At 47.3% G+C, this 25192-nt stretch overlaps 1 protein-coding gene across 1 annotated transcript in view; it reads left to right on the forward strand.

Annotated features, from left to right (window-relative positions):
* Positions 1-25192, forward strand: part of LOC126542057 (fibrillin-1-like) — a 112024-nt gene that overhangs the window by 19382 nt on the left and 67450 nt on the right. The window contains exons 2-15 of the mRNA XM_050189030.3: positions 6561-6655; positions 8744-8923; positions 12689-12793; positions 14748-14942; positions 15777-15902; positions 16726-16851; positions 17713-17871; positions 19672-19836; positions 20890-21012; positions 21477-21599; positions 22061-22189; positions 22626-22748; positions 23522-23647; positions 23914-24132. Coding sequence (XP_050044987.2) covers positions 6561-6655; positions 8744-8923; positions 12689-12793; positions 14748-14942; positions 15777-15902; positions 16726-16851; positions 17713-17871; positions 19672-19836; positions 20890-21012; positions 21477-21599; positions 22061-22189; positions 22626-22748; positions 23522-23647; positions 23914-24132 — 1994 coding nt within the window. The remainder of the gene's footprint in view (positions 1-6560; positions 6656-8743; positions 8924-12688; positions 12794-14747; positions 14943-15776; positions 15903-16725; positions 16852-17712; positions 17872-19671; positions 19837-20889; positions 21013-21476; positions 21600-22060; positions 22190-22625; positions 22749-23521; positions 23648-23913; positions 24133-25192) is intronic.

The following is a 25192-nucleotide window of genomic DNA, read 5'->3' on the forward strand; positions in this document are numbered from 1 at the left end:
ATTAGTATAGGCCCACTGGTTCTCGACGTTTTAGCCGGTGTCAGGTTTTCACCGGCCTAGAGATGTTTGAGTACTGGAGGTGGTGAATTCAAGATTACCACATTCAGATTTTTTAAAAAAACTCGAGTATTCGAACTTCGGACTAAGACATCCGAGCACACAAGTTAGCTCGGTGAGATAACCCTGCAGGCTGTGAGGCTGTCTTATGGTGGAGAATTTCAGTTCAGTGGATCTTACATGCCTAAAAACTTCCTTGCTTTATCCGCGAAAGGTGTGTTTTGCTGATCTCCGATCGGTAGCACAATATAGAATGATTTCTAAGCGGTTCTGACTTCGTAGTTCCGGAATCTCATCTACGCAGGCGGCCGTGAACTCGGCTAGGAAAACGAAGCGTTTCGACATCTGACAGCACTTAAAACGAGAAGGCGGCAGAATCTAGAAGGAGGCAAAATCTCATCGCCTGTATTTAAAAAAAATAGCTATCACGTGAAAGGTGTTTGTAGGAGCGAGTGCCAACTGATCATGATAATCATGAAGATGGACATCTTATTAGCGAAGGAGCCAATATCGGAGAGCAACAGCGAAGAGCACTTGCGAACGACACGCTTTGCGGATTCGGCCACAGAAGCTTTCCGGCGTCGAATTCAAAAAAGCACGCGTAGCACAGGAGTACGAATTGATTTTTACCACCTGGTGTTATTTATCCTTATTTAGCCCAGGTAAATGAACCCAATACATGGTAAACAAGCGTTTTTGCATTCGGCCCCCATTAATATGTGACCGCTGGGGCCAGCATCGAACTCGCGACCTGTAGCTTAGCAGCGCCACGCCACAGCCAGTAAGTGAGTAAGGCGAGTAGCGTAAGATATATTTGTGAGTGTGCGCCCAGTTCTCTCACAAAAGCTCTATACACAAAAGCTCAACATAAAGAAACCTGATTTTACAACATTTCTTATTTAAGCAAGTGTCTATTACGTAACAAATATTAATTGATCTATAATACCTAAAAATCCTCGAACCAAGAAAATGAACTCGACGTCTCGCCCAGTTTAACGGCATTTTGGGGCGAAATGGGAGTAAAATAAGGGGGGAAGTGTGGGTATACTAATCTTCTGTACAGGTGACGGACACCAGTGTGCCGTTTAAGAGGTTTGCCGCCCCCATGAAAGAACGTAGATGCGCTTCACCGACTCGCTGTCGATGAGTGCGAGCGTGGGCCAAAATTACATCTTTCTTTGGCTGTTGAATAAACGTAATGCCATCTGCACGAATTTATTAGTGTTTCTATTTAAACGTAGACCTAAATATAACGAAGTAATTCTCGGCTCCAATCGACTTTGTTAAATCGACGTTTAACTGCACATAGAACACCACTCCAGCCTCACTGACTCTGGTAGCGAATTTATAAAAACCATGCACCCTTGGTCAAAGTAGCCAAGGTGCCCCTTTTCCTGCTGCGGCACAAGTTGTCTGACACGGGTATGTGCTTCTACTATAACAGACCTTACTACGAGGCTGTGCAACACGTGGTGTAAGGCAGTTAGAGAAAAAGAAATCGACAACTGGCATGCGGACGTAAAGAAACGACATCACTATCAGCTCCAGCTGCCGTGCCAGAAAGCGAGCGGCGATGCTTGACCGTGTCAAAACAGCAGCGATCTTGTCTCGGTCGGGGAACTAGGTGCCCGACTTCCTCGCGCTGCTTAATTACCCGCGGACTAACCCACTTTGGCGGTCTCTTGGTTACTGCAGTTTAAAGAAAATGCAGAACAAGAGTCGTCCCCTGAACACGCAAGAAAAAAAAGGAAGCGCCAGGAAGCGCCCCGTTAGACGTGCATATATACAGGAGGCGAGGGCCCAGCAGGTTTCGCCGGAGGCAGATAAGCAATCCAGCGAAGATAGAGGGAAAGGTCAGGGCTAAGAGATGACATGCAACTCGAACTTGAGCAAGCGGTCTCGTCCCTTCTTTCTTGTATTTCGTTTTCGCTGGCGTAGCATCTCTGGCACAGCGCGCGACTGCGGCGATGTCCTTGTCGGAGACGCTTCCTCACTCACTTAGCCTTGGTGCGAAGAGTCCAGCTGCAGGTCCGCTTCATCGTAGATGACGCACGCGAAATTCACAAGGGTAAATGCTGAAGAAGGTCGTGAAAAGGTCATATTGTGTCCAAGAGTGGTCGAACAAGGAGTGCGTCAAGCTGGAGCCAACGTTTCCACAGGGGGACTTAAACTTGTTTTCATCAGGGCAACAATTGCTGCCCTGGGGAAGACAAATGTTCTTGTCGAAAAGTATGCTGCAGCTTAAGACATTGACCACTGATGATTACTTCAAGTGTTTGCCTTCCTGTGAATCCCTGTCTTGTTTGGAGTGTGTCCAAGATTAATACAGGTGCTTGGATACTTGCGTATCCGAGGGCATTTCAAAACCATTTCCAAACCATTTCCAAACGTTTATTATTTTGATAGTTCGACGTTGAAATAGAGCGAGGGCTACAGGTGGCTTCAAATGTAGTTGTCAAATAAACTCCACTTAAGGACCCCATAAGCTGGACTACAAGTTCGTATTGTCTCTCTCCCTCTGCCTTCTTTCTGTACCTCTTCTCCCTCCCCCAGCGTAGGATGGGCAACCGGACTCTTGACTGGTTAACATCCCTGCCTTCCTTTTATCTCTCTCTCTCTCTTTGATCTGTCACCGGTGACCAAACACATTTAGCGCATAGAAACGACGGACGCTGGAGGGATTAAGACAAGCTCAAGCACGTGTGCTTGCCTTATCCGTTCTCTGTCCGTGGTTCTTGCGGTATAAAAAAGGTTACTCATGGACTACAGGCTTGTTGCAGAGAAATGAGCACGCAAAATCATGCTGGGCTCGAAGTACTACGCAGCTACAAACTCGTCGAACTTTGGCTGGCCGTCAGCCATCTCCAAGTGGACAAACAGAAATTCACGACGGTCAGGTTATCCAGGCTCGGCACCCACCAATACTGGGTGGGTGCCTTCATTTTCCTAGTAGTACTTCCATGCCGTTATTCCATTTCCCCAGCGTAGGATAGCGAAGCGTATCTGCGTGACATCTCTTCCCTTTCATGGGTGCTCTTTTCGCGCTTTTCTGGCATTTTTCTCCTTGGTGCTCTTTCAATGACACTTTTCTAAAAAAAAAAAATCGAACTTTGGAGCTGAAATATGGCATTGAACACTTATTTTTCTGCAACAAAGGAACAAGACTAGCTTTACAAGTACAACAACCGCAAGAAAGAATCAAGATGAAGCATGATTGCAGATGACTAACTCAGTGTGACGGGTACTCGAGGTGGTGCTGTCTGGTCGTCACTTTTATTCTCAAAGCGTATGACGTGACAACAGGGAAATCCACAGGCGTAACTAAGCCTTGGTGACGTGCGTTTGTGATACCTACAACAGAGCAGTTCAGTGCGCATGACACCATACGTGGGTTTCTAAACGATAGGTGAAACAACCATAAATTTAAACTGACGATAAGCGACTCCGCAGCGCACACTCGACTTGTTCTAAGCCAGCACTCTGAGGTGAAATAACTACAGCATGAGTTCTCTTCGCATATCTGAAACGGCCGAGAGGACACGTACTTTCACCACACCATATAATAAATGGGAAAATACATAGTTTAGTGCAGTCCTTTACAGAACACATGCTTTGATTGATGTTCATTTTATATAGTTTCGTTTTTTCATCTGTGCGCTATAGAAGTTATCCAAGTTTCACCTCATGAGGAATATTAACATGCTTCGTGCATGCTCGTGTAACTACACGACCGCAAGCATTTTGTGGAATTTCTCCCATAGGATAAAGACTAGCCGACGACACGTTGACAGTCAGTAGTAGGTCTGGAATGCAGTGCCAAGTGCCATTCACAGTGAAGATGCATTGTATTCATGTGCCAGCGAATCACATCGTCTTTGTTCCCATATCATTTAGCCTTTGCATGCGTGCCCCCAACTTTGCCTTGCTCAGGCGCTTCCACATAGTGAAACATCTCACCACGCTGGGGGATCTTGTTGATCCTCAAGTCGTAGTGATATCCATTGGGAAGGGGTCAACTGGTTCGTTAGGCATATTGTGTTGGATATTCCATACGGCGTTGCGTCCTCACCTCAGTATCTCTTAAAGGAGGTCGAGATCTCTTGCCATTCCCTTTTTGAACGAACTGTTTGTCATATGAGTGGTTTTCGTACCTACGTTTTGGCAATTTCGGCTGTCCGTGACCGCGGTGTAATCACTGTAGCTGAGCTGCACCTCCGCGTCTTCACGCCGGTGGCAATTGTAACGGCAGTATTCCCTGAAGCGCGCAGGAATGAAGGGCCGGCATGCCACTCAATTTCGGGAGTAACCTCTCCAGCGTTCTTTCCCTATAGCTGCCAACTGCTCGTTTATTCTCTATTAACAAGGTAAAAGAGAGAAATAAATCAGCACGTGAGGTCTTCTCCTTCCTTGTCTGAGTTGAAACGAGCCTGCGCGAGCATGTCGTGCCACCGACGCGGGCGCATCGTTATCGGAGGAGTGACGCAATTCGCGCCGCCTCCGTGGCGATCTGACGTGTACGCACGCGCGAACCTTTGCCGCGCTCGACGCACAGAATGCGGAACCGCGGATTTACAGCCACGCGCAATGCGGCCCACCGCCTCTCTGCGTGGGCGTGTGTTCGTGTCTCTCTGGGGAAGGATGCTGTGTCGAAAAGGAGGAGGTCGTCTCCGGTCCTTCTTCCCTCTGGACGCGGTCCAAGCGAGCAGCAGGTTTCGCTTTCGCGGCCACAGATACGCAAAGCAGCCGGCATCACCGCCGAGCCACCGCTACGCAGGCCCCTCATAAGCGGAGACCAGCCAGCAGCCTGGCCTCCTTTTTCTCGCTCTCTCTGGCGGAGCAACTCATCGCAGGGATGCCTCGCTCAGTCTTTATTATGCCACCGTTCTCCTTATTTGATATTAATTAAGCCCATTTCTCGTACAATTGAGAAGAGGCAGTGGACCATCTCAGCGCGCAATCGCATCGGTTTACATCACACAGGCGGCCGTTTACAAAAGCTATCGTTACATCCACATGCCTACGACTTCTTTGTGCGGGCCTGAACTGTTCTTTGGGTTTGACTGCATTTCATCGCATTTCATCGGTGTTGTAGACGTTTTCGGTTGAATGTCTGTCGGTTTCACCAATTTCTCTGGTGAAGAAACACTCTACACTGAAACATGGAAAGAACAGACTTGCACACACACACACACACACACACGCACACACACACACACACACACACACACACACACACACACACACACACACACACACACACACACACACACACACACACACACACACACACACACACACACACACACACACACACACACACACACACACACACACACACACACACACACACACACACACACACACACACACACACACACACACACACACACACACACACACACACACACACACACACACACACACACACACACACACACACACACACACACACACACACACACACACACACACACACACACACACACACACACACACACAAACACACACACACAAACACGCGCGCGCGCGCGCGCACTCACTCACTCAGTCACTAATACAATAGTACATCAAGTTTCGATTCGTATGTGCAAGGTAATACGAACATATTATATCGTATGTAAATGTATACGCATAGTAATAAGAAATCTGCAATAATATGGGTCAAGTTCAGCTGTTCCGCTTAGAAGGCCAGGCACAAGGCGAAAGTGGTTAACCGAATTACTTCTGTACAAGCTCGCGTTGGGTAACGGTTCGCGTAACGTCGAAAAGAAAAGTAGATAGCGACTTGTCTTCCCAAGAGGCGCAACCGAGTTTGAAACTCCCGCGTGCGAATGAACAGTTCAAAGTGCCTATGTGCGTCACTCTTTGAAGTTAATCCGGGTTCCTTGTGTTGCTTTCTCTCCAACTTATGAAAGTTCTTATTAACAATTAAGCTCGAAGCATTCATAAATATATATTGAGACCATCTACAGATTTTACTATAGCTTACTTGTATACCGCTTTCCCTCATTATAGTGTTGTCTTTTTTCTTAAACGTGTACGGTCTCTGTCGTAACAAGTTTGTTGTGGTCAATAGACCTTCGAACGAGTTGTCTATAAAAGTCTGTAGGCATCAGTCGATTAAAAGCGTAAGGCATAATAAGTTCACGGGCAGTCTACAGGCAATATATGAACATAGAGAGAAAAAAGGAACGTCAGTACACTTTTTATAAGCTAACTCAATTTTCGAGCCAACTGTATTTTGCCAATGAATTTCGCACAAGTTTCTTTACGTTCCGAACAAGATGGACACCGAACGTGTTTGGTAAAATAGTGTAAAATGAAAACGATGTTCTTGTTTCTGCGACACAGCTAACGACATTGTTGAAATAGCTGACGCATCTATCGATGATAGCATCTATCAGAGTATGGGTTGCGTCCTCTTAAGGAAGGGTATTTGAAGCTTTTTCATGTAAACGTTTGGCTTTCGTATTCTATTGACTGCGTGTCTCCCCCTCTTGCAGCAGGGCTAACGTGTGCCACTGGGGCCCAGCGCCGATCTGCTGTGACGGATGGACGAAGCAGTGGAGCCACGGCCGATACGGGCCCTGTACCGTGCGTGAGTGCGTCCCCGCTTTGGGCCAAACGACCGCTGCGTGGCGTTGCAAGTCAACCGCGGCAATGATGGCGTCGCTGCGTGACGTACGGAGTCGATTTCGCTGTGTCCGCGCTGATTTCCGTCCTTTTGCTCCGGGAAACGTTTGCAAAATTTTCCGCGTTTATTTTACTATTATATTTTGAAAATATACATTCTTGTTTTGTTAAATCAGTTGGTAAATTGCCTCGGCCAGCCGTTCTCACGATATGGAGATTCTCTTAACTTCTCTGCCTACAAGTAGGAGCCTCGGAGAATTCTTGTTCTTAGAATTCTCGGAGGCAAGCAGGAGACCGGCACGGCGTTATAATTCAGCAGTATGAAATATGTGAATTGTGAACATCTTTGCTGTCTAGCTAATCACATTTTTAGAAACCGCCTCTGCCTGTAAAATGCACAATAGTGTTCCGCGGATGTTCTCGTGACAAGAGGCGCGTTCGTACGATTTAAGGACATCTTTTATTGGAGGAGCCTGCATTTGCTTTAGCAGAATTATAGCAGGGAGCACGAGACAACATGTCAGTCATCGTGATTGCCCGGACAAAAAAAAAATATTGTGTTCAGGGAAAAACAAAATTTTAAAAATAAATTCTGGGGTTTTCCGGGCCAAAACCACCATCTGATTGTAAGACACGCCGTAGTGAGGGACTGCAGATTAATTTTGGTCACCTGAGGTCTTTTAACGTGTACCCAATGCACTGTACACGGGCGTTTTGCATTTTCGCCCCCATCGAAATGCGGCCTCCGCGGCCGTGGATTTGATCCCGCGACCTCGATCGTGCTTAGCAGCGCAACGCCAAAGCCACTAAGCAACCAAGGTGGCGGGTAGGGCATAAGAGTGCACAAAGCTGGAACCGAGATATTGCTGAGGCCATAAGCACGCTTTTATACCACTATGCGAAGTCACACAAACCAGCTCCAAATAATCGAACGTGGTCCACCACGCGTCTGTCCTTTTCACGTCGTCTTGTGGTAGTATCAAGGTCACCCGTCCTATATGCTGTTCAACAAACCTAGACCACAGGTATATCATCCCCTGAAGGTTTGTTGTGTACCCCTGCCACTAGGGGATATTCAGCCATGCTTGCCTCAGTACCGACTGAACAGAATTGGAACACAATCCCAACATAATCTGACAAGCAAATCGGTGACAGCACGCTCCTTTGCGGTCACTTTCAGGCGTGCTTCATCCAGATTCTGCTTTACTCAAACCTTCGGCCTTGACCTCGTTTGACAAGCTCAGTTCAAATCAACTTTACTGACGATCAAAACTATCCGTGCAAATCCGCACCGCATCCAGTAGCACAGTGTAGCAGAGTACGTCGTAATTATCCCCGCGTAATAATACGCGCATAATGGTAATTCCTGCCGCAGAAGAGCATCACGTACGTGCTTTCGGCTGCTAAAGCGCGTTAACTTAGCCCTCGCAGAAAGTTTATATATTTAGAAATTAGTATTGCGTAAACGAAGGAATGAATGTAATGTATGTAACTAAATCACCGCATGCATATTAGCAGCAGAATACCTCCAAGGCAAAGTATGGACAAAGTGCTCAATAGACTGAGCTTTCCTTCATGAATTCCGCCACCTTTGATACCAAGGCGTTCCAACGTAGCAACCATCAATTTCTGGCTGTTGCGTCGTTGTTGCTTCCGACGTCGAAATATTATCACGCAGTCAGGTGTGCATGTACGTCTGTTCATCATCATCATCATTATTATTATTATTATTATTATTATTATTATTATTATTATTATTATTATTATTATTATTATTATTATCGTCATCATCATGATCATAAATAAGTAGAGATGCTAGCGTCTAGTAATAGAGCAGGCAGCTTCCTGTCTCATCAAGAAACTTTATTACGCTATAGTTGATAGCGTCAGTACAGATAACTCTCACGAAGAACATTTACTGCACGGAAAGTGTAGTCTTGAACACATTGCCTGTTTGGTATGACTCCCGTTAGCCCTGGCCACACAATGCCTCTCCTCTCTTCTGACTAAGCGTGCCTGCAACGGTAAACGCGGCGGCGCTATTTCCTCGCAGCGGTGTGCCGGAGGTCGTGCGGCCACGGCCGCTGCATTAGGCCCAACCTGTGCCGATGCACCAGCGGTGCAGTGGCTAGCTCGTGTCCGTCACCGGCCCCACTGACGTCACCCACGGCAGGGTCGCAAACCAACGGTTCGTCGACGACGGTCACAAGCCCACCGTGGCGTCAAGAGCACGGTGGGCAGCCCCTTTCTCGCCATCTCGTAAATGAATGAATGAATGAATGAATGAATGAATGAATGAATGAATGAATGAATGAATGAATGAATGAATGAGCGAGCGAGCGAGCGATTGAGCTGTAATTACTGGCATTGCTCTGCCCTGCACGCTTGATTGTCTGATATGATTAGCGCGCATGGCTCGACATTAAATTATGACATAGCCATAAGATTAAGTCTACATCCTTTAGGATGCAACATGAGCCGTGATGCCTTTTTCATCGTCATCGGAGCGTCTGTAAAGGGAATTTTAAAGTTTGATTGATTGATCGAATGCATTCAACGTCTTTAAGCTACAAGTGGAGAGCAAGAGACGCCTTAGTAAAATGCGCTGCGGGGCTAATTTTGTCCACCTCTGCGTTTCTTAGACATGCACCAATATATCTGGTGTCGTTGCGGCCCGTCTTTATCAACGTAGTGCTGGGACGTCGCGAATTGAATGAGAAAAAACTCGGAAGCGCTGTAACGCGACGAGAATGAAAGAAATGTACACAAGCACGAAGAGAACCGTCGTAAATTAAGTTTCATCGAACCCTTACGCTTACGTGCCTACACACGTGCGTGTTCACTCGACTTATACATGCTAGACCAATTAGACAGCGTGCCTCGAGGATGTCTACTACTGAGCTGCGCTAGACACCTGCGGCTCCTCCGCCCTGCGCGATGTCGTGGAGTAGCCGAAAACTGCTAGAAACTTTGCACTTCCTGTGGCAGGAACCTATGGCCTAAAGTTTTTGAGACAATGTAACGAGACAAAGGAACATTCACTATCAAATATGTTTTCAGGGTCGTTCAAACAGGGCAAGCGAGGGCGATCATCACAGTTCTTTCCGTACCACCGAAGGGGAGATCAGCACCGAGTAGCGTAGACAGAGGTACGTTCACGGCGTAACTAAACATTCCTGCAAGCGCCAGCGGCAGAGGAAAGCTACCGCAAGGTCTCCCTCGACACCCTTTTGACATTTGACTTTCGCAACATTTCAGGGTGCACAACCAAATGACGAGCTCAGCCCTAAACGAAAGCGGCCGTGCGTATACAGTAGAGGGGGCCAAGGGAAAGGCCAAGAAGCGCGCGCGCGATTTGCACAACTGCCACGCGGACGAGTCGACGAAACTCGCCCGTCGTGTCGCGTTACAGGGCGCCCATAGCGGTCGCACCGGAGCGCAATCGCATCTCTGGAAGAAGGAAGGAGAAAGCGGAAGGCGAGCGCGCGTATAGTACTCGTCGTCCCCCACGGCCGGCTCGTTCGCCCGGCTGAATGAGCAACGGGGGACAGGAATAAATTAGCATGACCGCCGTGAGTCAGTCGACTCCCAAGTCGAGCGTTTCGATTCTCGTCGTTGGTGGCCTGAGGAGATCGCGAGTGTGCCCCCCCCCCCCCCCCCTCACGCCGCCGCTGCTCTCCGGTTCGCGCTGCAATACGGCTTCGTTGGCACCCGACCAGAGACGCGCTGTCAGCTCGGTCGGCGCTGACAGACGGCAGGATCGGATGTCCTCGCACGCGCAAAACATCCGAGGAGGCGGCGGAGGTTGCTCCCAGCCCTTAACTCATGGCCGGACTTGGAGGACGCGTTGCGAACTTGACAGGGCGGGCGTCACCGCGCGATTATCGCTCGTGGTAACTACTGGCCAGATTTCGAAGGCGGTGAAACTGGCCCGCTCGAAGTTTGCTTCGCACGCGCGACTACCGATTTCCGTATCGCCGAGAAGCCACGGTCTACGGTTTACGTTTTGACTTTACGAACGCGTGACGATTGGATGCTGCAGACTTGGTGACGTGTTTTTTCGCCTACGGGACCGCAGATGAAATCTAGCCGAATTTCGAGCTCTACAAGTTTAAAGGGACACTAAATCAAAACACTTAGTTCTGGCGGATAAAGCGATCTTTGAAAATTACGCTGTTGTTAATTTTGGATAGGTTGATTATTAGAAGAGGAAATTTAATGAAGGTCAAAGTTTCAGTTCTTGAATTTCGCGCCGAATCCCAGTGCCGGATCGTGACTGTGACGTCACAGATCTCAAAGTATTTTTTTTCCCCTCGTATTTAGGCGGCGTTGGCCCCAGCAAAAGTTCCCGAAAGTCGCCACGTTCTATCTTTGGCTCCTTTAGAACACACTGTAGTCTATCTTTACTGCAAGGAATTAACTAGGCCTTACAAGACGCTGTCAACATCCATGACATCATAGCGAGCTGGTGCGGGGACTTCAAGGAGGCGTCACCACCCATCTTTTGTTATTGCACTTTTTCTCGCTTACCAAGCTTCTTATCGTGGTAAGAGTGGCGTTTTTTCATATTGTTGAAGTGTAGTTTACTGATACAGAAGAAATAATATTTATCTTTAATATCCATTTAAATTGTCAGTTTCTTTTCTATAACAGATCTTCAATATGTTAGCTGCGCCATAGAAGCTTTAGCAAACGACTGGATCCTTTATGGTGCAGCACCCACGCTAGAGCACGGCGAGCTTTTTCTACCGTTGCTTGTGTACTTATCACACATAACGTACAACCAGTCGCTGTTCTTACATGCGGTATTCATTTGAATTCCCAAGAAATATTTTACTGAGATCTCAAATCCTGGCAGTCCAGAGTGCTCGGGAGAGGGCCGTCAGGTTTCACCTGATGGTCCCCGAGTGGGCCCAGCCAGGTGACGTTGAGTTTTCTCGCGTCTATTGTGGACCACATAAATTTGTTTCACTCACTCACTGAGATACTGTGCGGACCACGGGCGTCTAAATTATTTAAACGACTGTCCATCTCTACAAGCCAGCTTTCTGCGTGCTGAAAATTCAGTATGGAGTTACGCAGCAAGCTATGAAGCGAAACCACCAAACACGCCTCTAGGGCCCGTATTCACTGAACTTCTCTGGCGTAAGTACGTACTGCTGTAACTGGCTAGCATCGCGCGACGACCAATATGACAGCGAACTTTTGGATAACGAAATGACAGTCAGGGTGCTGGTAAGTAAAGAGCCCCAATCGCTTTAGAACAGGGCCGTGTCTTTGTAGCGACGTAGGCAAATAGAACTCGCATCTGGGCTAGTTGGTAAGGATTCATTGCAAATGCAGCAGCGCGAAACGCGGCGAGGACGAGGAAGTGCCCGTTTTTTTTTTTAATTCCCGATTATCGTCGTGTATTGCGCTGCCGCACTTTGAATGAATGCCTTTTCCGCGGCGCTATTCCTTATCGCGCTTTCTTGCGCTTCGTCAGTGGCAAGAGCGACGCTACGCCCACTTTGTCAATTGCATCAGCCGAACAACAACGGCGAGTGATAAAAGTCAAATGTGGCATAGCACCTAGCAGAAGGCAGCGCTAAGAAATCATGGCCCATACTCTAAAAAAAGGTTTACGCCCTTGGGGTTGTATTTTGTCCCCAAACAATAATGGCGATCTGTCTTGCCCGCGCTTCCTTTCTTTAACGCTGCGAGCCCGGTACTTCCTAGTCACGAACGGCTTGCGCGTTATCAGCTTGACACAGCATTCTTGACAGGAAAGTAGCGAGCGCCGAGTTTTCAAGAGATGAAACACAAGCAAGGCAGATGACGATTATTGTTGGGGGACAAGGTAAGCCCCAAAAGGTGTAAACTTTTTTTTAGAGTGCTGCCGTTTTGTAAAATTGGAGTCGCTAGGTATTGGGGGAGGGTCCCATCCTGCATGCCGGGGAGAGCCTCACCTTCGACGGCGCCAAGCCGTAGCACAGCCGAGTTTCTTGACGATGTGCAGGTGGCGGTGGACTGTGCCGAGAACCCTGCCTAAACGGCGGCCGCTGCATCGGCAACGACCGCTGCTCGTGCGTGTATGGTTACACGGGACGCCGGTGTGAGAGAGGTAAGACGGGTGACCGGCTACTCGAGACCGGTTCTTGATATCGAGCACTTTTCTCCTGCTGGTCACACGCTGAAGCGGAGTAAGAAGAAAATTCGGCGCTACTGTATCATGGCCAATTTTTCAAAAGCCTTCAATATACATGTATATATGTCGCTGGATGTCGCTAAATGTCGCTGGAATGAATGTTTCGACAAGTGGAATTGTCTTCGTCAGCCTCTGACGAAGACAACTCCCGACGTTGAAGCGTTGGCTCCAGCTTGAAACACTCCTTGTTCAATCGCTGTCGGTCACTTCGCATATGTGGGCTCAAGGATTCCGTGTCAGTCTGGTGAGTGAAAGCCTCCGAGTGACGAGGCCTTATGTAAAGGTAATGGGTTGAAACATGGCTTACTTTTGATGGAGTCCTTTCTGTTCAGCGTGTACAGTTTGGCGCTTACGCTTAATTTACTTTTACGAGAAAATAATGCTTGCTTTAGAACACACTTCTTTCTGCGTTCGCTCCTTATCGGCTAGTTTTAATTATTTCTCGGCACGAGTTTACCTTACCTACATTTATCGATATCTAGCTCAGACGTAGAAAAGAAAAGGGCACACGTAATAAAAATGGTGGCAAATTTAATATGGTGACGAATAGTTTACGTTAAGGTGGGAGACCACATTCAAAAGTGAATTTTATTGCAGAAGATTTATTTTCTTTTTTCACATTTTATGTATACCCAAACATTAAGAAACATGCAGCAAACAGAACTTATCTTCCTATCATCATTAGTTCGGGTGTTACAACGAGTTTTCCAATCCATACCCTGTTATTGTTAAACCGGAACCACATTGCATTGGTTCCAAAAATCAGTAGCATTTCTTTTATATAAATATTATTCAAAAATACTTTTTTTCCTTTTATGTTGTCTGTAACATTCACGGACATTGTCGTACTTGGTTGTGCATTTGTTGCCCTTTTAACATCTATAAACACGGTCACAAGGCCTCTATGGCCGCTATGTGTTGTTTTTGGAATCTTTGACACGATTTGAAACATTTGTTTACATTTTTCTCAAAACGAGATCTTGCTTCACCTCTTGCTCCTCCTTATCATCATCAGCCTATTTTATGTCCACTGCAGTACGAAGAACTCTCACCTCATGTTACGCAAACGTTGATAAATATTTCTGAATGAATATCTTTAAATGAAAGTCTGCACACTCATTCTTCCCATAGAGATGTGCGCAACGAACCAGTACGAAAAAAAAAAAAAAACTATTCAATATTTTTGAAGTTAAAGCTCATTTTGCAAATAAATTTGGTGTAAAATGGCGATTTCTTTCACTTTGCTTAGTTTTTAAAACATTACTTCTTTAATAGTTATCACATTATATTTATTCTAGTTCATTGTATACGCCCACGCATTGCAGCATAAATGCCAATGCTTTAAGTCAATTCAGCAATTCATTAGTTCCTTATCATCACTGGCCCGAGTAGCACTTTTAACACATTTCATTACAAAAAATTACCTTCCGAAATATAAAACGAACCATTTTTTTTTGCACTTTAATTAGTTGGGCAAATTAAATAAGACATGCTTATTCAGGACAAAAAGTTATTTAAATCCTGGCTTCTGATGTAAAAAAAAAAGCCTTTTTTTTTTCGTGTGTGTGTGGCCTGCCACCTTAAACATTTCCGAGGCCTCTGGGCCAGGGATCAGACCACCACTCATTGGGTCGCGTGCTGAAGCCCGAGTGGGAAAGCGACAGAGGAAGTGATTCTTCCGAGGAGAGCTATCCACGGTATAAGGACTACGCAGCGCGGTCCGGAGAGAAATCTCGTTCATCGAGCAGCAGACTCGAAGATCTTGAGAAAAACAGCACGCTGACGGAGCCCTAAACGTCGGCGAATATCCCGGCGTTGTCCCACAACGGTATACGCATTCCCCTGACTTGCCGTCCGCCTCCCCTCGCAGACTACAGGACCGGTCCATGCTTCCGCAACCAGCGCCAGTCCTCGTGCCTGGACCAGCTGCCCGGTGTGGTGTGCACGCGGCAGTTGTGCTGCGCCACCATCGGCGTCGCTTGGGGACACCCGTGCGAGGCGTGCCCGAGACAGCTGGAGTGCGACCGCGGGTACATCACCAACATCCACTCGCGCGGATGCCACGGTACGCTTTTCACTTGCGGTGCGAGCGAGAGCGCACTCTGTAGCGCAGACACCGCGATCACGTTGTACATGAAATGGGGAAACCCCTGACTGTCGAAGCTGCCCGCACTCGACAACGTTCCGCTAAAACAGGACCTAACGGTTTCTGGTGTAATGGCCTCAAGTGGAATAAAGGAAGATGGAAAAGTAAGACACGGCGATCACCGTGCCTATTTTTTCGCGTCTTAGTTTATTCTCCGAAGGGCCATTACAATAGAAATGAAGTCATACCATCTAGCCAGGCTTTCCACACTTCAGAGCCGAATGAATCGTAATGCGGGACAATACGCTGGCAACGATAGAGGCTATAGAAAAGTAGTTCGTACGAATGAACGAAAAAGCGCTTCGAAATTCAATCCCCGCCTTTGTTTGTTTGTTTGTTTGTTTGTTTGTTCTTGTTTTCTTATTCTTTTTTTAATCTGTTCAGCCGTACAACATATAGACAAGTTCATAATTTGAAACCGACTTACACGAACAAGCGGACGCAACTAAATAAACGCGATTCGTTAGTTTATCAGTATTACAACACAGCTATCCCCCGAATCAACACGTTTACTTGCTGCTGCGGTGCTGTCGTTGTATACGAGTTTTTTTCTGGGCAGATGTGTCAGAAGACGCATCTTTTGGCACTATGTTTTACTGGGCAGATGTGTGAGAAGTTTTGAAAGTGTAAGTCTTAGAAGAACGACTTGCTTCCACTCTGTCAGGTGTATGACAAATTCATGCCCTGAACTCCGAAATTCACGCTAAATTGCTGCCTTCGTTAATTTAGGCAACTAAGCGTCGCCATTCGCAGATGTGAACGAGTGTGAAGCTATTCCGGGGATCTGCGACAGAGGGAACTGCATCAACACTCCAGGCTCGTTCATCTGTGAATGCAATGAAGGCTACGCGAAGGACCCGCGTACAGGAAAGTGCGAAGGTAAGCCCCTTCTCGGCATTGTTAAATGACATTTCAGATGGGTGCGCCAGCTTGCCGGCTGTGTGTCTTTGGCGCGAAAGCAACAACCTTAGCGTGGGCAGTGCATAAGTGACAGCGGAATACATACAAGCAATACAAAGCGGTCATGGGAGTATGCAGACTTTATCAACAGAGGGCGGACGAGAACGCTTCATTCAGGAGTCAACGTGTCCAAAAAGGAACTTAGTCTCTTCGCGACGGCCCTGACGATGGCAGTACAAAGTCAGCAACATGGTTAAAGATGCGTCATTCGCTATTTACGAGTATAGCGATGGCCAACGAATGGGCTGCCGGAAGCAACAAGCAGTTTCGACAATTACACAAATAACTGTCGTTAAAATATAGTTATCGTTATAGTTTAAAACAAAGTTACCCTAAGAACTTGAAAAACACTTCATCATCATCATCATTATCATCATCGTCATCATCATCAGCAGCATATTTTATGTCCACTGCAGGACGAAGGCCTCTCCCTGCGATCTCCAATTACCTCCGTCCTGCGCCTACCTATTCTAAGGCTTAAGAATACCAAAAACAGAAGAGTGGCTGAGAACAGGAGCGAGCAATGAGCGCCACCTATTAGTACAGAGAGGCAAGAAAATATAGGTCACGTCTTTCGAGGACACCGTACTCGTCATATAATAGTTCGCTTATGCACTTCGGTTTTCTGTATTTATATCGTTTTTTTTTTTCTTTTTTCAACGCTGTTTCTCCAAACCAATCGATGCAACGAGACCCCTAGAATGGAATCACTCGCTCCTTGTGACTAAATGTACTTCCGCAGACGTGAACGAGTGCGCCCAGGACTTGGAGATATGCAACGGTGGACACTGCGTCAACGCTGACGGCAGCTACCATTGCATCTGCAGCACGGGTACCGTGCCGAGCCACGACAGGAAAGCCTGCCTCAGTAAGATGGGACTACGCGATTTATAGCATTTGCATTGCCATTCGCCGCCATGACCTACTCGCCGTAATAAGAGAGGAGGTCATCGGCAAAAACGCTCACATATAGTTTCAAGAGTTGCCACGCGCTGTTCATTGCGGTCTCATGACACTTGAAGACGTGCTGCGACTCGCATAAATTTCTATGTGGCATACCTTTTCGTAAGTCATGACTGGATCTGCGGTTTAAGAAACCTATCTACGTGTTTCGTTCTCTGTCAGAGTGCTCTCCAAAACAGGTTATGTTGTGCCCGACGTCACACAGTGAATTCTCCAGATAGCGATAAACAGCTACATCCAGATAAAGATGGACATAAGGAAATTGATCAACAAACTGCACAGTTACCACTAGCTTCTAGATTTTTCAGAGCCTAATCCTTGATATTATGGGTTTGTGTCCACAATTTGATTCATAAGACTTTATAGAGACCGATTGTACACATAAGAGCTGCTGCTCATTTTTTCATGTCAGGCGCCCTATTTTTTAGCATAATTGCGGCGGAACTCCCAAAGCGGTCGAACTGCAGCGTTAGTCTTCAACTTGTGTAGGTGGCGGTAACTCCTTCCCCGAGCCACATCTAGGGTATTTATTTTGCTACGATCACTGTCGGCGACGGTGTCGCCTCGGCGATAGTATCGCCGTCAGGGGTGCGCTGATTGGCTGATTGACCAAAATCGGATAGTGTAATGCTCAAACAGCCAATCAGCGCGCGCGTGATGGCCAAGGCGATAGTATCGCCAATATGGATCGTCGCAGAATATGTCCCCTGATCTCTGGAACTCGGTGTCGTTTATACCTCGCACAATATGGCCGCTGCGATTGCAGACACGAGCCAGGACCACTGCTACACGGAATTCGGCGGCCAAGGCAACTGCCGGAGTCCACTTGCTGTGAAGCTGACAAAATTTGAGTGCTGTTGCAAGGACTCATCCAGAATCCGTGGCTGGGGAACGCCCTGCCAACAGTGCCCGCGAAACGGAACAGGTAGGCCGAGAACCTACTTTCCCTCTCTCGTGAGCCCTGTCCGTCATGGTTCAAAGTACCGCCTCTTAGCACAACAAGCTCAATTTTTATGTTTCTTGTTTGTTTGTTTGTTTGTTTGTTTGTTTGTTTGTTTGTTTGTTTAAAGTAACTCACATGCTCCAGTGTTGAAGTATTGCGTGTGAGGGGTACAATCCCTCTCATAGGCGACCAACGCACAGACATATGCGTTGGTCGTGTGTGGATACATAAGATTGAAGAGAAAGTAGCAAGCTGCAACTAAGAACACGAAAGTAAAAAACTCAACTAAGCGATATGGTGATTAGGTGAGGACGAATTAACACAAATAGGGGATTAAAACTGGAATAAACACAACTAAATTATGCAGTGATCAGGTAGGAACGGAAATCAGAAATATAAAATTAAGACAGGTACTTCGGTTCGAAACTTATCAGGGTCACCGATGTTGACAACGTTATCCGGAGACCCGTCCACAATTCCATCGCTCGTGGGAAAGCTGATGCTTTGAAGGCAATCGTGCGTGCAAATATAACTACATTTATGGTCCAATCTGCTTGAAGCACATGGTGACTGTGGAAAAGGGAGGGTGGTCTGGAAGACTGGACGTTGTTTAATACATAAGTGCTGATCACAACCAGGCCCAAACAGAAAGTTTGCTATAAGTAACAAAATATAAGAAGCATTAAGACAACAAGGTACCGACACGACATTACCAAAGAGAGTGGAACGATAAAGTTCTGCTAAAATTATGTTGGTATGGCATGGTTCCGCGATTTTCGCTTGTTTAGAACGTTTAATACTAGGTTCACTTAGAAATTACAAATTTGGATAACAACATACATACAGCGGTCCCATAGCCAACGACTGTAATGGGACCCTTGGTTATACAGTAATGTAGCGAAAAATATATAAGCAGCAAAGAAAACCATAAAACGTAAACTAATACATAAATATACAATTACAAAAGTGATCTAGACAACATAACTCTACCACGCATAATCAAACAAGAAATAAAGGGGGAAAACACTGAACAGAATTAGACAACTAAGTAAAAGAATATAGACAAAGATGAATGTAAGTATTCGCAGGGAAAAAAATGTAAGCATTTTGGCAATGTTTATTGCACATGCATTATGCAGTAATCCTGAGATTTTTGTTGTTGTTGTTGTTGTTGCCGCCATGTACGCGTTTTAGCGCGTGACCAAAAAAATAAATAATCACTGCCACATCTGTAAACCGATAAACTGTTCCAACTTCCCTTTCTCTCTGCCAAACGCTGCAACTGTCTTCTGCCTGCACCGTAGTGGTTGCATGGTGAGGCTTGCGGTGAGATTGGTCTTGACTTTCCCGCCTCGAGTTGGTATTGCGAATGAGAGCAGCGTTTAGCGCGTTCTCTAAGCCGCACTAGTTCTGAATACTCCGTGCTGGCAATTACGAAACGGTCACCATGGGCATTTAGCCTGCGTAACCTGTGTGCTCGTACTCGAGATAATTACCCAAGTCGTAGAACGGCGAGCACCTCTGTCGAACTTCGCCTTCGTTGCTACAGCACGCATAGTTAGCATACCGCAAGCAATGATTCGGCCGACGAGTGCCAAGTTGGCATTATCGAAAATCCCTCGGTGAGCCCCTTGTCTTGCACTGGACTTAACATGTATAACCTGTTGATGAACCCGTTTTGGCAGGATCGATGGCGCAGATGAAATGTCCATAAATGAAAAGAAGTGGTTATCCTGACACGGCTGACGCGTTTTCCCCGTTTCTCTCTGTTCTTGCACGCAGCTCAATATAAACATCTCTGCAGATCGCCGGATAAGATGCCCTTCAACGAGTGCGACCTGAGACCTGGCCTCTGCGAGAACGGCCGCTGCGTCAACACGCACACGGGATATCACTGCGAGTGCGACGCCGGCTTCAAGCCCGCGTCCGACCACAAGAGCTGCAAAGGTCAGTCTATACCGCCAGTGCTCGCATATGCGTATAGCGCTACGTTCACTCGCCCGTCGCTTGTCTCCGCGCCTCTGCAGTGTTTACACGTAACACGAGAAGCCTTGTGTGCGCACGGGTGCACACCACACCCGCAGTGTCGCGAAGCTGCACCACTGCCAGCCGAAAGCATGGGCTGCTCTCGCTTCCTCCTCACGTGTCGGTGGGCAAAGAGAAAACACCTTCCTGGCGGCATGAGCAAATCAAACGGATGTCGACTCCGTTCGGAGGGTTTTGTTTGACGGCAAGCACGAGCGCTGTCGCCCGTGCCGCGGCACTGCCAACAGTCAAAGCCTACCTTGGGACTCTTCTATAAATCTACCAGTCTGAGCAACGACGTTTTTTCCACCCTCAACACACCTATTGCCACGTGTGAATGTGGGTGCACTTGCCTTCTTGGCCGGCATTCTTGTGCCTCAGTGGCGTCTTTCGCGCAAGTCGTTTTACATGTTCATTTCCGGCTAAATATTCGACCAGAGATAGGTCAGGGAAATCCCGGCCTATTCAGAAAATAGGCGCAATTTTCGTTTCGGGCTTTGCGTAGTATATATTGGGTGGCTCACTACCCTGTGCCACTCGAAGCAATGTTGACATAGTCACTGCAGGTACATGCCTAAAGTTAAGACGTGAGCTACTCGCCTTAACGTCCGCTTGGCTGCATTCTTTCTCCATTGAGCAGCTCGCTGGTGTAACTCAAATTGAATTCACTCGACAAACTGAATCACCAACCTATTCTGCGAACAAGAGTGGAGTGGTTCGGTGGCACCGAATCACGTCTTGCAAGAAGCGCGCTCCAGACAAGCTATACGCACGGCGTGGCAGTTTGTAACTCGACCACCTCACGCTTGACCGCATTCGTGATTGAGCGATTCGTTCCACCGTGCTAATTAATTTGGTGGCTTCAATGTATTACGTGCAAAGCTGGTCGTGCATATTAAGACAAGCTGCTGCTTTTAATAATGCAAGTTTTAACCCGTATTGTTGTGAAAGTAACGCCGTTCTGTCCTACCGCAGACATTGATGAGTGCAAGGATGACAGCTACTGCTCCCTGGGAAGATGCGTCAATACGGCGGGCAGCTTCCGCTGCTTCTGCCCGCCTGGATTCGACACCACTCCTGACGGCAAGCAATGCAGCGGTGAGAGAACGCTTTGCGGTCTGTAGCACGCGTTCGCAAAAGACACCGTCACATAAGTTGCAGAAGTGCACGAAAAGGTATCGTTGAATAACAAGGTAGACTACGTAAAAGCAAACGCAGACAAAACGCCGTTTCGAATTTATTTATAAGAAGAAAACTTAATGCGTCAACATGTCAGCTCTCTTAAACAATGCCGAGGATTACGAATGCAACGAGTTTCATTGCTTTTCGGAGTCGTGGCTTACATAAAATTGTGTACAATGAGTTTCCGAAATATTTGTGCAGGAAGAAAAATAAACGCTGTGCGAGCGCGATCTTAATCCAGCTCGTGCCGTGAAGAACTGTGTGCGCGAACCTTTCTGATATTGGGTTTCATAAAATGAAAGTTGTGCTCATCGTGAAGCGTGGGCACCCATGAGGTGATGGTAAACCTGAAAGTGAAAAACGCGCCCACTGTTTCGCAGATCGCGACGAGTGCGCAGAGAGCGGCATGTGCGGGAACGGACGCTGCGTCAACATGGAAGGGTCGTACAAGTGCGTGTGCAACCCCGGATTTACGTTGTCACCCAGCGGTCACGCTTGCATCGGTGAGTGAGCAGCGTTGCATACCGTAAGTAAATCTAGTGAGGTATATTTGAACAATGTCTTGAATGATACGATCTCAAGCAGTACAAACCTGCATATGTCTCCAAGGACAAGACTGTTTTGTACCTGTGACTGCATTGCGAGTAGTTCATTTATGGCTTAATAGTTATCTTACTTGACTTTGATCCCACTTTGATCGACTGCTTCACTCAGCCACTATCTTTTGGAGCAAGCGAACGAACGACTGTACAAAAAAAGCGGTGCGACAGATGGACGGGACCAGACTGGCAATTCACTACGAACAGCGAGCGCATAAGTTTTAACTTCATTCATACCAGAGCACAGACACGGCTGACGAGGACCTTCGTCGGTGCCATTGTTTATCCACGACATGCCCCGAATCCTCATTGCAATGTGCTTTTCTCCTGCAAATTAATCTAACGAGTGCTTGTCTGGTGCCCAGATATCAACGAATGTGCCGAGAACAGCCAGATCTGCCTCCAAGGTGGCGTATGTGAGAACACACCTGGAAGTTACCGCTGTACTTGCAGCAACGGCTACATCTGGTCACAGGACGGGCAATTCTGTGTAGGTGAGCACTTGACGAGGTATTTTCTGATGTGCCAATCAGCAACGCAGTTTTTCTGCGACATTCAATGCTTCTTTAGTAGCTACACTACAGATAGTAACAATGCTCTCTGCTGATTAACTTTGGAAATTGAAGTACGGAAGTGCCACTTTGACCAGTTGTCTTGCGTATGTTTCTAGGCAGCGAACGAGAGATAAGAAAGGCAATTTTCGTCTTATCGATAGAGCAGTGTTTTGTCAGTTTTGTCAAAGAGGGGGCGAAGGGGGGGGGTATCCCGGCTTTCCTCCCTGCACACCCCTCTGTATCCGTCAGTGTCAGTATGTTCTGCCATCATACTTTTAAACATTGGTCACGTAGTACACACAAAGGTCGAGTTATACCACTCTGCTTTCTTTCCATCGTCAGCAAGTAACGCTCGACACTTACTTTCAAATTTCAGATATCAACGAGTGCGAGACAACTGACATGTGTCGCAACGGCATATGCGTGAATACAATGGGAGGGGTCAAGTGTCGCTGCAACGCGGGTTTTAAGGAGTCCTTCGACCATCATCACTGCATCGGTAAGTGTGCAACGATGATAAAAAGACGACCCTAAATAAGATAAAAACTGTCGGCTTTCTCTTTGTCTCCCGCAAGACTTGCGAGCTGCAACTGCACTGAGAGAAACTGCACAGCAACTTTCGTAAATGGTGGGTTGGCGTCCGCCGCCCGAGTATAGCTTGTATAGGCTACAAAGAAAACTTATACGCAAGTGTTCCTGAGAAGTAAATAAAAAGAGAGAGGGCGAAATAGGAGATGGATGGCAGAGAGGTTAACCAGAGTGAATGCCGGCTGGCTACTCGGCACTGGGAGAAGGAGAAAGGGAAGGAAAGATGGAAAAAGAAGAGAAAATACGAAAATGGCCTGTCTGTACAAGCAATGGGGAGGCAACTGACAACGACTGTAGCCTTTCACGCAATCTCGCGGAAATCAGAATTCTCGGACCATGGTCCGGCCGACGTCAGCCCTGGTTACTCAAAAAGCACAAGTGCGGTTAAAAATAAAACGTAGTCGAACAAAATTTTGTAGCGGTCTGAGAATCGAATACAGCACCTCTTCAGTGCTCAGCCAATTGAACTGATCAGAACAATTTTTTTTTCAACTGTGAAGCTTTGTTTCTGTAGTACGAGTTTATTTCGTGTAGACGCCAACATTTCTTTACGTAATCTTCCTACACCTCGCGGATTTCTGGCGGACTCGTCTCATAGCAGCATTGTTCTGCCATTCGTATTGCCACTCGCACAAGCGGAGTGTAACGAAGGGAGTGTAAGAGATCCATGTGCGCATGCTCCAGACATCGACGAGTGTCGGGAGCTCGACAACGCGTGCGGAAACGGGCACTGCGAGAACGCGGTGGGCAGCTTCCGTTGCATTTGCGACAACGGCTACAGCCTGGGGCCCGGCGGAAGATCCTGCACCGGTAAGGGGCGCTTTCTTTTCATACATGTTCAGACGTATTTAGACAATATACAGACAATATACAGACAATATACGACCTGCGGCCATATTTGTTTTGCATCTAACTTTTCTTTTTCAACGTTTCAAGCAAAGCTATCTTTTTCTTGTTGGTACGTCGATTTTTGCTAGAGACCTAGAAACACTGCTAGTGTCACATTTTGCCTGCAGCATTGTCGAAGTCCTGACTTTGTCGGCCGAACTGATTAATAGAGTAACTCCTGGCTGCAGATTCCCGGCGCGACTACTGCTACTCGTGGTACAGGAGCGGCGAATGTGGGCAGCCTTCTCCGATGCCCGTCAAGAAATCGGCGTGCTGCTGCGCCGCCCAGCACCAAGGTCCATCTGTGGCCGCCTGGGGGAGCCAGTGCACGCCCTGTCCGCAGCCCGGCAGCATCGAGTACTCGCGCCTCTGCCCCAACGGTACCGGCACCGGCATCGACGGGGAAGGTGGGTGCGAATGGTCGCTTACTTCGCTGCACCCCCATAACCGCCAGACCAAAGGTGGCCCTCGGTAGCTAAAGCGCATGTGCAAAATTGAGGCACGTATTTACTTTTGGTTTTCTTGGTTACCAATCACTTTGGTTACATGCAGCACGAAAGGCTCGCATGAAGGCTCCCTAATGCATCTTTCTTCTGTCGTCATCGTCACCGTTCATGCTCCTTTATTTTTATTTTTTTACATCTTGCCCTTTCTCCAGTGCAGTGGAGCTGGCTAGAGCAGTGTACTTCCGGCCGGCCTCTGCATTTCGTATCACTAAACTTCTCTCTTTCTCTCTCTCTCTCCTTAACGCAGCTTGTATTTTCCTACGGTCGCATTGCGCTCACTAAACGTCGTACTTCACTGCTGAAGCTACGCTAGGCGAAAGCGCTGCCGTTTGAACAAGCGATCAGGTAATACGTATCTTTTATGGATGTCAATAAGGAATGTTTACTGCAATGTCTATAGCATTTCACTACATCGCTTTTTTGTGATTCTATTCCGAGGCACCCAGAAATATACGTGTACCTCTCGTGATCAAACGCTGTAAACTGAAGCCTGGACCAGCATTCACAAAAGCTGTCTTACGTAAGAGCCTCATTGGCCTGAGTGCGGGCGCCCGCGGCTCGCAATAACGGTGGGAGTGATAACCGGGCAATCGCCGCGGCGATGGCCAATCGCGGAGGGCACTTACGTGAGATATGTTTTGTGAGCAGGGACCCTGGTCGACAAGCATGGTTAATATCCTTAGTAAACGTGTGACGCGTTTGCCAGGCATTCTCCCCGCAAGACATCAATATGCGTAACGTACGAGTATGTAATTGGTCGTTTATAAAAAATAAATAAAGCAAAACGATGAAAGGGAAATTTGCGGTCCGATCTGTAACTTCCTAGCGTAGTATAATCACACCAGAACGGCTGTCAGAATTGGGGGAAATAGGGGAGCAAGCACCGGGAAAGAGGATAGCAGGGAGGTAAGAAGCTCATTTAGTAATTTGCTCCCCAATTCAGTGTCTTTAACAAATCATC

Source organism: Dermacentor andersoni, chromosome 2, assembly GCF_023375885.2.
Source record: "Dermacentor andersoni chromosome 2, qqDerAnde1_hic_scaffold, whole genome shotgun sequence".
NCBI lineage: Eukaryota > Metazoa > Arthropoda > Arachnida > Ixodida > Ixodidae > Dermacentor > Dermacentor andersoni.